Source organism: Carcharodon carcharias, chromosome 22 (assembly GCF_017639515.1).
Source record: "Carcharodon carcharias isolate sCarCar2 chromosome 22, sCarCar2.pri, whole genome shotgun sequence".
Taxonomy (NCBI): Eukaryota; Metazoa; Chordata; class Chondrichthyes; order Lamniformes; family Lamnidae; genus Carcharodon; species Carcharodon carcharias.
In genome coordinates this window covers 24,380,206-24,396,692 of record NC_054488.1, presented here as the reverse complement: position 1 = coordinate 24,396,692, position 16,487 = coordinate 24,380,206, and the positions used below count along the sequence as shown (strand labels likewise).

The window sequence follows — 16,487 nt, the reverse complement described above, 5'->3', positions numbered from 1 at the left end:
TTCCACTACTGACACACTGTGACTGCGGTGTGTACCATCTATAAGATGCACTGCATCATCTCGTCAAGGATCCTTCAATAACACCTCCCAAACCCACACCTCTACCACCTCGAAGGACAAGGGCAGCGGGTGCATGGGAACACCACCAGCTGCAAGTTCCCCACCATCCTGACTTGGAAGTATATCACCATTTCTTCACTGTCGCTGGGTCAAAATTGGGAATGCCCTTCCTGTATTTACACTACACATATTGCAACAGTTCAAAAAGGTGGCTAACCACTACCTGCTCAAGGGCAATTAGAGATGGGCAATAAATACTGGCTTAGCCAGCGATGCTCACGTCCCGTGAATGAACGAATAAAAACAAGTCCTGGGTATTTAGTATATAATATGTAGGTCTTTAGCACATGCTTGCATCAATTTCCAACACTCCTCATTGTTGCCACAGCTTCTAGCCCTTGTAGAGAAAACACTCCCTATATTGATTGTCAGTTAGTGGCAAAGATCATGCTGAACCTGTTTTTTATCTTGTTGATGTGACAAGCCCTGATGAGAGCTACTAGCTCCCTGTGTGGCTTTTTTCTGACTCATGATGAGGCCTAACTAGTAGTGAGGATTCTGCCTCCAATGCCCTTATCATGATCCTGGCTGGTCTGTGGCAGTGTTTATATTCTATATGAGCCTTCTCTCACCCCATCAGCGTATTTTTCTAATCTTTAATTTCCATATGTTATTTATCTAGCTTCCCCTTAAATGCAACTATGCTATTCACCTCATCTACTCCCTGCTGTGTTGAGTTCATATTTTAACCATTCTCTGGGTAAAGAAGTTTCTCCTGAATTCACACTTGGATTTTTTAGTGAATATTTTATATTTAAGGCCCCCAGTCTAGTCTGGCTTGACTGTATATCTCATACATCATGACCATACTACCTTATTCAGGACAGGATTTATATGCCACACTGTTCAGTTACCTCCAGTGCCAAATGTGATGAAGCAATTTAAAGAAAGTTAACAAAATGCTATAATGAGCTAGTGTTCATTAGTGTGTTGACTGTAAACCAATATCATAATATATTACTGTAAGAGGTCAGTGGGACTAATCCACCAATGTGTAGAGTGTTGAACTGAGAAACTGAGCAGCCAGTCCAAAACACAATCCAAAACCAACTAGAATGGGGGAGGAAAATGTGACAGCTTTCCAAAAGACATTTGTGTAATTGGGTCCAGATTAGAACTGCACAAAATGGAGAATGGGGCTCAATCGCTAATTAATCAAGAGGAAATGGATTGGCAGGAACATAGAATGGAAATCTGACACCGCAGTACATTTCACTGAGGATACTGATGAGGGTGTGGTGTACTTTCTGCCAGCTGATTTACGGCTGCCTGGGATTTGGACAGTTAAACAGCTTTCTCATTGTAAATTTTTCTACAAGTTTCCATTGAGATATCTCATAAAGATATCACTCTTGTACGAAATGATGGAAATGGTAGGATTATTAACATGAGTCCACATCTTTGTGATAGAAAGATTGATGATGGGGTTTGACTGTCTCACAATTTACTGGTTACTGTTAAAACATGCTCTCTGTACTATGCGTATACTTGGAGGACTTTCAACACCAACCCTGCACTCCAAAATCTGGAAGTAGATTTTACATGAAGAGTACAAACTACTTTTTTAGCTCAGTGGATACAAAGGATTAAATTATGCAGATAGGTTGCAGAAATTTAGCTTGTATTCCCTCGAGTTTAAAATATTTGACTTCAATGTGTTTGAAATGTTGAAAGGATTCAACTGGGTAGATGGAAATAAACTATTTCCTCTGGGCAAGTTCAGAACAAGGGAGCATTGTTAATTGTAAAAATTAAGGTTAAGGATATAGAAGTGATGGGCACTCATTTGAACAATTATTTGAGCACATACAAAGAGATACTTATTGACACTGGTCGATTGTAGAGTTAGGAGCTATACATTTCTAATGTTTCACTTTGTGAATAAGTTTAAAACTGAATAAAGATTGACTTTCTGATCTCCTCCTTCACTAATTGGCTGTCAGAAGTTTAACATTGCGTAACCTTAAAACCAGAGTGAAGTGTTTCGGGGCAATGTCAGAAAGCACTTCCTCACAGCTGATGGTAGAAATCTGGAATCCTCTCCCACAAAAGACTGGATATTTGAGGTCAGTTAGAGCTTTCAGGTCTGACCGACAGATTTATGTTGGGTGAGAGTATCAGGATTAAGCAGCAGAGACAAATAACAAGTCGAGATACAGATCAGTTATGATCTAATTGTTATGATCTAATTGAATGGTGGCAGAACAGCTTCAAGGGGTTGAATATGTTTGATGGTGGAATGCTTCATACTCTTTGTTTTAATGACCATTCATTATCGGAAGTCCTCTGGGTGTGTGCACAGTACAGAGGGCATATTTTAAAACCCAGTACCAGTTAATTGTGAGACAGTCAACCATTGGCCATCTCCATCACCAATCTCACATCACAAAGGTATGGACTCATGTTAATAATCCTGCCATTTCCTTCATATCATACAAGAGTGATATCTTTACGAGATATCACAATGAAAACCTGTAGAAAGATTTACAATAAGAGCTGTTTAATTGCCTGAATCCCAGGTAGCCGTAAATCAGCTGGCATAAAGTATTCTGCACCCTTAGTGAAATATGGTGTCAGGTTTCCATACTGGGGTAACGTTAGAGAATTTACAGTCCCAGTATGGAGCCCTATCATCCAGGAATACATACCAAGAAATCGGGGCACCACAGGAAGCAATGTTAGTAAACTATCTGGCTTTGTTCACTGGAACTGTGAACACATCAATCTGTATAATTAGAGATCCACTGCTTCTAAACTTGCTTCAGGTCTGGATGTATCACTTTAAGCTGCAAACAAACTGGGGTACAGTACTGATGGATACAGGTGCATCATTGTCTCACAGTGGAGTACAGTGCAATCGTATCAGACTAGACAATGTCCCACTCAGTCTCTGTGCTGTCTGAAAGATATCCATTGCAGTCAGTATGCTATGTGGCTCACCCCAGGACCTGCCTTGTTTTTACAACTCAGCTGCACACCAGGCACAGCTAGCTCAAGATGAGCAAATCGAGGTGACAGGAGGAAGAGAGTGGAGTCAATTTTAGATGCTCATATTTCATTGGTTCAATTACTGACTGAAATATTCTGGAACTCCAACCCAATTTTAACGTGAATAAAGTCCATAAACCAGTGAAAATCTGGCCTTTCAGGAAACATCCTTATATGTGAATCATTTTATTGTAGGGATGTTTGTATTCTATTCTGGACTCGTCTGCTGTATAACTTGATCCATTTTTTACTCCTGTACAGGAGGCAATTCCACGAAACCCAGAGAGAAGAAGGAAACCGTCCAGTCTCTCATCAGCAAGTCAGTGGACACCAAGCCCTGATTGGGTGAGTAGGCAATGGACACCGAACCCTGATTGGGTGAATAGGTAATGGACACCGAGCCCTGATTAGGTGAGTAGGCAATGGACACCGAGCCCTGATTGGGTGAGTAGGCAATGGACACAGAGCCCTGATTGGGTGAGTAGGTAATGGACACAGAGGCCTGATTGGGTGAGTAGGTAATGGACACCCAGCCCTGATTGGGTGAGTAGTCAGTTGACACTGAGCCCTGATTGGGTGAGTAGGCGGTGGAGACCGAGCCCTGAATGGGTGAGTAAGCAATGGAGACCAAGCTCTGATTGGTTGAGTAGGTAGTGGACACTGAGCCCTGATTGGGTGAGTAGGCAGTGGACACTAAACCCTGATTGGGTGAGTAGTCAGTAGACACTCTGCTTTTACAGAACTGCTGGTGGACTATTTCATCATGAGGGAATATCATGGAGAAGCTGTCAGCATGTCCTCTCCCAATGTCCACCCAACCATGTTCTTGGTGAGTCACTGGATAGCAGTCAAGAGAACGGCGAGATGGGGATGAGGAAGGTCCCTCTCAGTAGTCATGGGGTGATGACCAGTTGTAGCATTTCTTATTGCTTTCCCTGCTGTAATCCTCCATTTTAGCATAGGGCACAGATTGAATTTGTGACTTTTTTGCTCTGTGTGGCTCAGTACAACTCAAGTTCATTCAGTGAATGTTTGCAGTGTGAACATTGATTCTGCTACATTTGACTCTTCTCCATCCTACATCATATGAATCATGGTTTACAATGGCAGCATCTATGGTGCTTCCAGCATCTTTCCTGGTCCCATAATCAGTGGAGCTGAATTGAAGGAAAAGATGGAAGGGGGAGGAAGGTGGAAAAGACTGTGTGCGACACAATAAAAGAAAATTTATCCAATGAGGAACTGAGTCTCTCAGACCTGGAATGTTTCAGGTGACCTCAAAATTCAGCCAGCATTTCTGCTCCTGCCCTCCATCCAGTGACTTCAGCATCCGTGTCAGCATCAGAATTGTCTGCGGTGCTCCCACAGGCATACCCTGCTGACTGCCACCACCTAAGCTCAGACATGAAGACTGACGACCAGAGGAACCTACCAAGATTGTGCTGTCATCTGGAACTGTACTGCAGCAGGAGTCTGAGCCTGCAGGAGAGGGGAGGAACAACCGGGAACAAGAGACAAAAGACCAGAGACCAAATGGAAATGTGGCTGGCTTTAATCTTTCTTGTTTAGGCTTAGAGTTTGCATGAGGCTAGCTTCTTTGTTATTTTCTTGAAAGGCTAGCAAGTGATATTTTTCCTAACCGAATACGGTTTGTTAATAATTTATGTGCTTCTTGTGGCACCGGGGTTGTTTATCTATTTGTTGCATCTACGTGACTTTAACAAGAATGCTGCATCATCAGTTGGAAGAGCAGAACTTTCAGAGATGGTAAAGACCACTTGACCTAACAGGCCCATTTTATATTCAGTGTTCGCCCCCACCTATCCATTTCACCCCCACCTACCCACCTCACCATATCCTTTGCCCCCACCTACCCGCCTCACCATATCCTTAACCTTACCTACCCGCCTCACCATATCCTTAACCTTACCTACCCACCTCACCATATCCTTAACCTCACCTATCCACCTCACCATATCCTTAACCTCACCTACCCTCCTCACCATATCCTTAACCTCACCTACCCACCTCACCATATCCTTAACCTCACCTACCCACCTCACCATATCCATTGCCTCCATCTACCCATCTCACCATATCTCTCACCCCCATCTACCCACCTCACCATATCCCTCGCCCCCACCTACCCACCTCACCATATCCCTCGCCCCCACCTACCCACCTCACCTTTTCCCTCGACCCCACCTACCCACCTCACCTTTTTTCTTCGACCCCACCTAACCACCTCACCTTTTCCCTCGCCCCCACCTACCCACCTCACCATATCCCTCGCCCCCACCTACCCACCTCTCTATATCCCTCGCCCCCACCTACCCACCTCACCATATCCCTCGCCCCCACCTACCCACCTCACCATATCTCTTGCCCCCACCTACCCACCTCACCTTTTCCCTCGCCCCCACCTACCCACCTCATCATACCCCTCGCCCCCACCTGCCCACCTCACCATATTCTTCACCCCCACCTACTCAACTCACTGTATCCCTCACCTCCACCTACCCAACACAACATATTCATCATCCCCATCTCACTATCTCCTTCACCCCTTCACTTCCCCACTGGCTTATTATATCCCTCATTTCCTCCCACCATATTTTCCAGCCCCTTCTCACCAGATCCCTCAATCCCTCTTTGTCCAGAAACCTATTTAAATGCCCCTTGACCCCATTTATACACATCACTTTGTTGTCTTTCCCTGATAATATATTCCCCAACTCAATTACTCATTGGGTGTAAAGCCCCTGACTCCCCAGTACAACAAAATACTGCAGATGCTGGAAATCTGAACTAAAAACAGAAAGTGCTGGAAATACTCAGCAGGTTAGGCAGCATCTGTGGAGAGAGAAGCAGAGTTAACGTTTCGGGTTGATCACCTTTCAGCATAACTGGAAAGTGTTGGAGATTTAACTTCTGCTGAACGGTCCATGCAGCACAAGATGGTAGTGCTGATCCCAGTTGCTGTCAGATGGCCCAGAATGTATCACATTCTCACATACTGCTTGGTCACTTTACTAATTCTACAGAGCAACAACATTTTTGCAATATTATAAAGACTGAAATGATTTGATATTGGCTAGAGGTTGTTAGTTTTAATATTCAGCATTGGGGTGGCACAGCAGCTTTACCTGGACTTTACTTCTGGGATCTTGTTTGAGCCCAGCATAGGGTGATGGGTTGGCTCTATGGACTCTCCAGGTCTATGAAAAATGAGTCAGAGGGGTATCAGCCCAGTCCTCAGTGACCTCAAATCTGCATCACGTAATATAGTGCTGATTAACAGTCTCATTCAAGGAGGCTGCAGAGTGATAGACTGAGAGAGGAAATAGGAAAAAGTTGTGCTGGTGTGAGGCTGGTCTTCCAACTTAGTACCCAATGGAAATCTCTGGCTAACCATGGGTGAAATTATAGCCACACTGTTTTAACCACATGGATTAATGTTAGGAGAAACCACTTTACATGCACTCTCACAGTGCAGGTAAAAGAATTTCACACCTGGATATATTTACTTAAACATCTACCACCAGTCAGTGATCAAGGATCAGTCAGTGATCAAGGAAGCAAAGCAGCCACAATGATTAAAAAGACTAAGACATTCTGAGTTTTAGCCCTGTGTATTGGAAAAATATTAAAAAGGTTAAGTAGTTAAGTTCACATGCATAGGCTGTGCAAATGAGGGCATTGAGATCACATGATGACAATGTCTTTTTTATTTAACCAAAGTGCAAATACAATTCACATCTGGATTCTCAATTTTGCACATCTGGATTGTCAGTTATCCTCATCCATTGGTCTACACTAGGATCTGAGGCAGGTGATTGGGAAAGAGTAGAGGGAGTTTCAGTGTAACAGAGACTAAACTTTAGTTTGAATTAGGGCAGCTTTGTGCTGAGGGGCCTTACCCACCACCAGCAAATTAATACTTTCCAATATAGGCTGGGTTGGAGCAAAGATACCAGAGGTGAAGGGACAGCGTGTGACCCCATGAAATGCTGAGCCACGAGCTGTTACTTTCTAACCAGTCTCGGTGAGCTTTGACCTTGTTGCTGATGTTTTGTTGACTGTCCTATCTCCGGAGTTTAACCCTTTGAAGTTTGCTGTGTTCTTTAATTGTCTGTGCATGTCTGCCCTTGCATGGTACTAACCCTGCCCTCACTGTGTGTGAAATTTAACCTGCAGGTAATATCATGGAAATCCAAACTCCCCCTTCAAACAATCATGCGCCTGTTGCAGGTTCTGGTCCCACAAGTGGAGAAGATCTGCATTGACAAGTAAGCATGTGCACTAACAATAGTTGGCTGCAGGATGGGCATCTCTGGGCTTTTCACACTCCTCGGAGATATAACTAGAAAGTCACTGCTTGATGGGAGTTAGCAGCGTGAATGTCCCTTATTGTTAATCCGTAATAAAACAATTCTAAATTTTAGTCTCGTCAAAATTCATTTTAACTTACCATTCGATTTGATGTTACCGTGGTGCTGGCTCTTATTGTGGTGACTCTTTCACTAGTAACAGACCTGCCAATCAGCTTGATAAAATGCTAGAAAACTAGCAGCCAGGGTGTTCAATAGTCAGCAATAATTGATTGCATTAGAGGCAAGAGAGAACCAGATTACATAGTGGCGTATCAGATAGCTCGATGGCTGAGGCAGCATGACACCGAGCCTTGAAACTGGCTGGCCCCAGATTTGATTCTTGGTCGATGTTACAGAAGCTCATTCCTGGTCAGACAGTGATCTGGCTGCTAGGACTGGCCTCTATCCCCAGTGAATGTCTCAAACGGAGGGGATTTGAAATGGGCGGTCTTGTTCCTGCTCACTATCTGACACTTCCGCATCTCCCCACCTCCCCTCCCCCGCACCCTCACTGCTGCAGTTAAGCATTTGTACATGGGTGCTGGGAGAGGGCTAGACAGGTGTGACAACCCACCCCCAGTTTTCAAAGAGTCAAGCTCCATCCTTGTCGTTTCCTGTGCACTGGCTGGATTCACTGTGGAGGAGATAAGGTGAGGTATCGATAGCTTCAGGACAAGGAGAGCGAGAATTAAAGACAGTGGAATATGGGTTAACATGTCCTGGGAAAAGATAATTTCATCAAGAAAAAGGTTTCTCATTGTATTATTAAAGGCACTGAGACTCTTAAAAGGAGGCTATGTGGAAAAGGAGACAATCAGCCCTCCTCCTTTAAAAGGGCGTTTAAACTAATTCCAGACTAGTGAAATATGTGGGATATTTTTGTTTAAATTGAGCATGGATTTTCTTATTAGCAAATGGGGGAGTTGAGATTTGCGCGCATCTAGTTTCATACAATCAATTCAGCATAGAGTAGAAACTTATTACTGATAATCCAGTTCCCTCACCTTATCACTCAGTAACCTACCTCCCAGAACCCTGTGTTACTGCACCTGTATTTCCTTTGACCCTCACTCTGTTACTCGTAACCCCTCCACACAGTGCTCTGTGTCACTGACTGTATCTCTAGCAGTATTATCAGTTTATTCACACTGTTAATGATTAGTAACTTTAAGGGTACTGCAGTGATGCTCTGCATTCTTGTGCTAGGAAGAGAGAAAGCTCTTCACCGAATTGTGTTGAAAATTGCGTGTGTCGTTATCGGGTGCGGCCAGGTTCTGGGGTCGGCTATGATATCCTTGAGAGATAAATAGCCTGCCAATATCCTTGTGTGGAAAACGGGAACAGGAGGAGACCATTCAGCTCCTTGAACCAATTCCTCCATTCATGGTTGGTCTGCATTTTGACTCCATTTGCCTGTCTTTTCTTTATAACTCTTGATACCTTTGCCTAACAAAATTATCCATCTCAGTTTTGATATTTGTGATTGATGGAGAAATGTCACCACCCAGGGAGCTGTGCCCTGTTATTAGGAAGAAACAATGTGGGTGTGGGGAGAAATAGCACTGCTATAAAAATCTGCAAACTGTTTCTAAAACGTGACCTGTTCCTGTTTGACTGCAGAGGTTTGACCGATGAGTCGGAGATCCTGAAGTTCCTGCAGCATGGCACACTGGTGGGCTTACTCCCTGTGCCACATCCGATCCTCATTCGCAAATACCAGGCCAACTCTGGCACTGCCATGTGGTTCCGCACGTACATGTGGGGAGTTATTTACCTGAGGTGAGCAGCTCCTTACCATCCTTACCATGGTGTGTTGTGTTCTCAAGTAATATGTGGAACTCTCAGACTGTGTCCACCTGGACAGTGATTGCAACCCAGTTTCTACATCCTGTCCTCCTGGAATTTGTATTTACTCTTTACATAGAAAATATGGAACAGAAACAGGCCATTCGACCCAGGCAGTCCATGCCAGTGTTTATGCTCCAGTTGATCCTCCTCCCACTTTTCCTCATCTAAATCTACCATTGGAATTACCTACAATGTACCCTTCTCCCTCAATTGCTTGTCTAGCTTTTCCTTAAATGCACCTATACTTTTTGCTTAAACCTGTCCCCGTGATAACGATTTCCACATTCTAACCACTGGGTAAAGAAGTTTCTTTTGCATTCCTTATTGGAGTACTTGGCGACTGTCTAATATTGATGGCCTCTAGCTATGCTCTTCCCCCTCAAAAGGCAACATTCTCTCTTGTATTCACTTTATCTAAACCTTTCATAATTTTAAACACTTCTGTTAGGTCACTCCTCAGCCTCCTTTTTTCAAAAGAAGAGACCCAGCCTGTCAATCCTTTCCTGGTATGTATACCCACACGTTTCTGGTATCATCCTTAATCTTCTCTGGGCCCTTCCCAGTGTCTCTATATCCTTTTAATAAAGTGGCAACCAAAATTGCACCAAGATTTGATACAGGTTTAGCATCACTTCCCTACTTTTTAATTCTATCCTTATAGAAATAAAGCCTAGTGCTCGGTTTATGATTTTTTTATGGCCTTGCTAACTTGTTGCACAATTTTTAGAGAGTCGTGTATTTGCACTCCAAGATTCCATTGTTCCTTTAACCCACCAAAACTTGCACCTTCCAAATAGCAAGTGATCTCCCTATTTTACTTACCAAAATGTACCATCTCACATTTATCTCTGTCGATTTCTTTTGCCGATTATTTTCCCATTCTGCAAGTTTATTCATGTCCTTCTGTATTTTGTTGCACTTCTCCTCAGTATTGACTATTCCTCCTCCTCTTTCCCCCACCACCACCCCCCCCCCCCCCTCCCCCCCCACCCCAAATCAACCTTTACTTTAGCAGTGTGGTCCTTGTTGTCATGTCAGAAATATGGCAGTTAATTTGAACACAAGAAGACCCCATAAACAGCGTTGAGATAAATGACCATATAATCTGTTTTAGCGATGTTGTTTGAGGGATAAATATTGACCAGGACATAGAGGAGAACTGCCTTAATATTGCAGTGGGGTCTCTTATGTCCACCTTAGAGGGTGGATGGGGGTGCCTCATCTGGCAGTTTGGTCATGAAAGATCAGCCTGGAATGTTCTTGACCCCTGAAACTCGCCTGCTAAGATTTACAGGTAGGCCTGTAAATGTGAAGGGTGACCACATATTTTTCCAGTGAAGGGCTGCACTCACACGCAAGAGTGGGTTACACTCATTCTGTCCTTTCTGTTTGTTTCCGCAGGAATGTTGACCCACCCATCTGGTATGACACAGACGTGAAGCTCTTTGAAATTCAACGGGTTTAAGGAGCCAAACTGAAACGAGAAAACGCTTTGGCCAAATTTCTTTCCATTTTAATTCTCAATCTGACAGCTGGTTTCTGCACCTCTTTATCTAAACTAATCTTACCCGCTCTTCACGCCCACTGCTGCCACAAGAAGTGTGCCTGATAGGATTGTGGGTAGTGCCCATCACTGACCGAGCCAGAAACACCCCCTGTCCCAGTCACTGACTAAATGACTGAGTTAGCCTGAGCCAGAACTGCTCCCTGGTCCCTTGTCCCTTCACTGTTCTGTGTTTGGAGCTTTAGTCTGGGACAGACTGTCTTATCACTACTTTTACTAAATGAAAGGCAACAGTTTCCCCTCAACCCCTTTGCTGGTTCAGTTGGTAAGGCATCGTCTTTACCAGCCCTACAAGCAACAGTTACTATTGCACCTGAGTTAGGGTGATGAGAAATTCCACCCAGACCCCTGGCCCCAGTGACACTCCACTCCTCCACTCCCCTCCCCTCCACTGGAAAGTGGATGTGTGAATGTTGGGTGAGCACAGGGAGCAGCTGCAATGCCTTCCGTAGTCAAAACAACTGTTGACAAAGGAAGCCATAGCTTTTGATGATGATAGGTGTGTGTGTGTGTGTGTGTAACACATTTGTGCAACATCACTCTTACCTGTTATTTTAAGGGAAGGGTTGAACTGTTTAAAACAGGATGGATCTGTTGTCTGCCAGTCACTGTATGCTCACCGGACTACCCTTACCCATGGTTACTGGATGGCCATGAGGGCGAGGTGAATGTTGGAACCTGGTAGCCATGGAATGGGGAGTGTGGGATTGTATCCCAGCACAGGGACAGTGTCCGAGGGAGAGGGGAGTGTGGGATTGTACCCCAGCACAGGCAGTGTCTGAGGGAGAGGGGACTGTGGGATTGTACCCTAGCACAGGCAGTGCTCGAGGGAGAGGGGAGTGTGGGTTTGTACCACAGCACAGGGACAGTGTCCGAGGGAGAGGGGAGTGTGGGATTGTACCCCAGCACAGGGACAGTGTCCGAGGGAGAGGGGAGTGTGGGATTGTACCCCAGCACAGGCAGTGTCTGAGGGAGAGGGGACTGTGGGATTGTACCCTAGCACAGGCAGTGCTCGAGGGAGAGGGGAGTGTGGGTTTGTACCACAGCACAGGGACAGTGTCCGAGGGAGAGGGGAGTGTGGGATTGTACCCCAGCACAGGGACAGTGTCCGAGGGAGAGGGGAGTGTGGGATTGTACCCCAGCACAGGCAGTGTCTGAGGGAGCGGGGAGTGTGGGATTGTACCCCAGCACAGGCAGTGCTCGAGGGAGTGGGGAGTGTGGGATTGTACCCCAGCACAGGCAGTGCTCGAGGGAGTGGGGAGTGTGGGTTTGTACCCCAGCACAGGGAGAGTGTCCGAGGGAGAGGGGAGTGTGGGATTGTACCCCAGCACAGGCAGTGTCCGAGGGAGAGTGGAGTGTGGGATTGTACCACAGCACAGGCAGTGTCGAGGAAGAGGGGAGTGTGGGATTGTACCACAGCACAGGGACAGTGTCCGAGGGAGAGGGGAGTGTGGGATTGTACCGTAGCACAGGGGCAGTGTCTGAGGGAGAGGGGAGTGTGGGATTGTACCACAGCACAGGGACAGTGTCCGAGGGAGAGGGGAGTGTGGGATTGTACCACAGCACAGGGACAGTGTCCGAGGGAGAGGGGAGTGTGGGATTGTACCACAGCACAGGGACAGTGTCCGAGGGAGAGGGGAGTGTGGGATTGTACCGTAGCACAGGGGCAGTGTCTGAGGGAGAGGGGAGTGTGGGAACCTGGTAGCCATGGGATGGGGAGTGTGGGATTGTACCCCAGCACAGGGCGTACTGTCTGAGGGAGAGGGGAGCAACAATAGGAAAGCAATCTCACTCTGGCCAGAATTTTTATGTTAGTCAGTATTTGATCTCACTTTGTCCTAGTTTTTCTTTTTTCCCAATGTCTAAACTACTCTTCACGCCTCTCACTGGAAGCTGCGACATTGAAAAATATTATGTAAACCGCACGTTAAACTGGTTGAGTTGTCTCAGTTTAGTCCATGTTGTAGTTACATTATTATTGTTTACATGCTAAATGTCTCCACTTATACCACTAGTTAATGTAGATGTTAAGTATAGAATGTTTGCTACTAAAGTTCAGTAAACTGTTTGTACTACAGGCTGTCACTGGGTTGCATTAGTTTAATGGCAATACACTACAGAATTTAAAAATGAACCCTCCAGACTTTAACAGAGTGAGGCCCTTTAATAGACCTCCTCAAGCTGAACCCATCACTGATGAAGCTACTGCACTAACCTGCTCTCGCTACCTCTCAGATGAATGCCCAGAAGCTTTGCTCCAGCTCACTTCAACCCTGTTTGCACCCTGCAATCTGCCAACTCTGCACCCCCCCATCCCACCCCATTGTCCCTCTTCCTTCAGTCCTCTCACTCAGTGCCAGATCTTCTAAATGTCTATGTCCACACTTGTTATATACCCTCCCCCTTGATGCTTCTTTAGTTTACCTTTTGATAAAGCATTTGGCCACCTCTCCTGTTACTGCTTGTCCTATTCTCTGCTCTTCAAATGTTGGTTTATTATATTTATCAACTGTACACAAACACAAGTTGTTGGGTGTTTTTCACGGCTCAAGAGGATGTTAATCATAAATTGATGCTGCATGAAAGAGGTAATTCAGCCTATTTGTGCTGTGCCAGTTCTTTGAAAGAGCTATCCAATTAGTCCCACCCTCCCTGCTCTGTCTGTGTAGCTCTGCAAATTTCCTCTTTTCAGTTCCCTTTTGAAAGTAATTATTAAAATGCTTCCAACAACCTTTCAGGAAGTACACCCCAAATCATAACTTGTCAAATGTCTCACCTCCCCCCCTTTTTTGCGAATTATCAACAATTAGTACAAATAGGTTCACCATTGCCAAGAACCTAGTGATAGCACTGCCCTTTGAGTTGTGGTATTCTGTCACTCCGCATATGACATAAACACTAACTGTAATGTTAAAAAACAGAGATACTTAAGGAATCTAATTATAAAAAACTCGAAAAGATTGAATTCTGACTCTGAATGTACCGTAAGTTGATTATTTTTTTCCAATATCCTTAGAGTTCTGTTTAACAGATCTTTGGATTATCATAAATTTGTTGTTTTCAGTATGTTAGTTAGGATTGCTCTGTATAGTTCGGTGGGCGAATACACTACCCAGCTTTTAAACTATTGAGCCGTACACATTAGGAAAGTCCTAAGTTTCACCAACTAGTTTGGGCTGTTAACTGAAAGCAAATGGGGCAGTGATCCTAGGCTAGAGAGGTGGGGAGTTACTGCTGATTCATGGGCCATACATGTGAAGTATAACCCCAGTACCTTTGAGCTATACCTACCCTGGCAGTGTTTGATGGGACAGTGTAGAAGGAGCTTTTCTCCACATCTAACCCATGCTGTACCTGTCCTTGGGAGTGCTTGATACTGTCACTGGCTGCCTGGAATGGATAATGCTCCGTCCACCAACACTAACATCCCTCACTTAATGAACAGAAGTTTTAAATATTTTTAAAGCGTTATTACTTGGGGACAGTTAGTACCCTGTTTCCTGTATTGTACAGGGGCCTTTGTCACATACTTTCCTCTGTGTGTGGTGTTTGACTCCATTGTGTTACCTGACTCTACCTGATGTTAACAGATATGTAATAGCACTTTAGAAAGTACTTCACTGTTGTAACTTAAGGAATCTTAAAGGGGAAGGATTCTCTTCAAGTTACCTTTTTGAATTTACTTAGCTGTAAGGACCTTTAAGGACCCAGTATCTATCTGTCTAGTTTATTTTGCCAAGTTACGCAATTCTTATTTATATTGTCATATTGTCTCTTAAGTGATGATATCTGTACTCTTTATGTGTATTGTTTGCACACTGTTCTCATTATTTAAGCAAATAAATTCTTCAAAGAGCGTGGTAGAACCAAAGGCTGCAGGTTTTGTTCCCCTGGGGGTGATTGCACTCAATTAAATTTGGTTATTAACACTGCCACTTGACTTCTTCAAAGGAGATCCTCTATGTTATATTGAGGTGAACAGGTATTTCCAGCCTTGGCCTGTGCTGTCACAGTATGCCCCTGGCCTAGGGAGGGAAGTCTCCTGCTTACAGCTCCCATTCAGTGACTCCCTGCAGAAGTCTGTTGGCTGTGGACGTCTATTGGGACCTGTGTAATCCTACCCAAAGCTGCCAGCACATTTAGGGGAAGATGGGGAGACTCAGGCATACTGTTCCAAATATTGTTGGTGTTTGCCCCATTCAAAGTATGAAATAATTGGGTGTAGAATTGGGCATATGTCAGATGTCTGTAGGCGTAGGGTGGAGCATCTGTCAGATCGCTGTAGGTTTAGGGTCGAACATATGTCTGATCTCTTGGTGGTAAGGTCGAAAGAATGTCAGAGGTTGAAGTGGAACAATATGTGGTTGGGACCTCCTCTTGGGTCAAACACAACACTGAGCAGACAAACAGTCTGGCTCAGCTTCAGACAGTTGTCAGTAAAAGCAATGGTCAGTAGCTAAAACAGAGCTCATGACAGGAACGGAAAACAATGGCTTTGGTGTTCCCAAGGCTTTGGTGAGAGAGACGTTATTGGTTTTAATGGGGAAAGGGGAATCTTAGGTCTAGGAGAGGCTGTAATTTAGCAGATCAGCAGCTGCAGAAACATCATAATGAATGAAGTGCCAAAAGCTAGAAAGATAGGAATTTGAAGATGCAGTGGTGTGGTAAGCGATTTGAGGGAAAGCTTTATCCAGTAGTGCCCACAGAAGAAGCAGGTTTTGTAGGGGAAAATGGGGTTTGTAGGAAAGGATACAAGGAAGTGGTCAGAGATGGCCTTATCTGTGACAATCACAATGGGAGTAGCGAGGCCGTGTGAGATAGTGATGTTGCGAAGGGTAGCCGTGAATATGAATAGGAGAGTTTATATGGGGAGAGAGATTTAAGGAGGAAAGAAGGGCAGAGAACTTAAAAAAGAGAGCAAGAGGAGTTGAGATGGAAATTGAATCGCCAAGGATGAGACTTTGCTCAGTGCAGAGGGTGAGGGAGGGAAGAGATATCTCAATTAGAAATTTGGTATCATATTTGGGAGGGCAAACATTTTAAGTGAAGAGTAGAACAAGATGAGATGCTCAAAGGAGAAGGTAGTCGAGTGAGCAAACTATGATTTGATGATAAATGGTTGCATCACCACTGCGATGGTTTGAGAGGAGAAAGTGGTGGAAGACATAGCCAGATGGGAAAGCTTCAATAAGAGCAAAAGTGTCATTGGCCTTCAGCCATGTCTCCGTCATGGCTACGATGTCAACATGAACATCCATAACAAGCTCACGGATGGCAAGGGCCTTGTTCACAAGTGAGTACGTTTTGGAGGGAGATGCACTGTGGGCGTTGCTAGCTAACCTACTAGCCCAATGTGTCAGCGCTCTGAGATTGATACTGAATGCATTATCTATCAGATCTCTGTGTCAGGTCGAGCATCTGTCAGATCTTTCAGTATAATATCAAACATTTGTCAGATCCCTGATTGTAGCGTCCAACACCTGTCAGATCTTTCCATATAGAGTCAGACTTTGGAAGCTGCTGGGTGGAACATGTCAGATCTCTGGATGCATGGAGCAACATCTGTCTGAACTCTGGGACTAGGGTCGGCCATC

General features: G+C 44.8%; 1 protein-coding gene across 2 annotated transcripts in view; it reads left to right on the top strand.

The window, feature by feature from the left end:
- The window catches only part of LOC121293566 (protein HID1), a 313,025-nt gene extending 298,276 nt beyond the window's left edge, over nucleotides 1-14,749 (top strand). Inside the window, exons 17-20 of one of the 2 annotated variants that reach the window (XM_041216610.1) lie at nucleotides 3,370-3,453; nucleotides 7,306-7,397; nucleotides 9,102-9,260; nucleotides 10,731-14,749. In XM_041216610.1, coding sequence (XP_041072544.1) covers nucleotides 3,370-3,453; nucleotides 7,306-7,397; nucleotides 9,102-9,260; nucleotides 10,731-10,794 — 399 coding nt within the window. In that variant the 3' untranslated portion in view covers nucleotides 10,795-14,749. Of the gene's footprint in view, nucleotides 1-3,369; nucleotides 3,454-7,305; nucleotides 7,398-9,101; nucleotides 9,261-10,730 lie in introns of those variants that run through there. The other variant, XM_041216611.1, reaches the window with a different exon arrangement.
- Nucleotides 14,750-16,487: the final 1,738 nt, after the last annotated feature.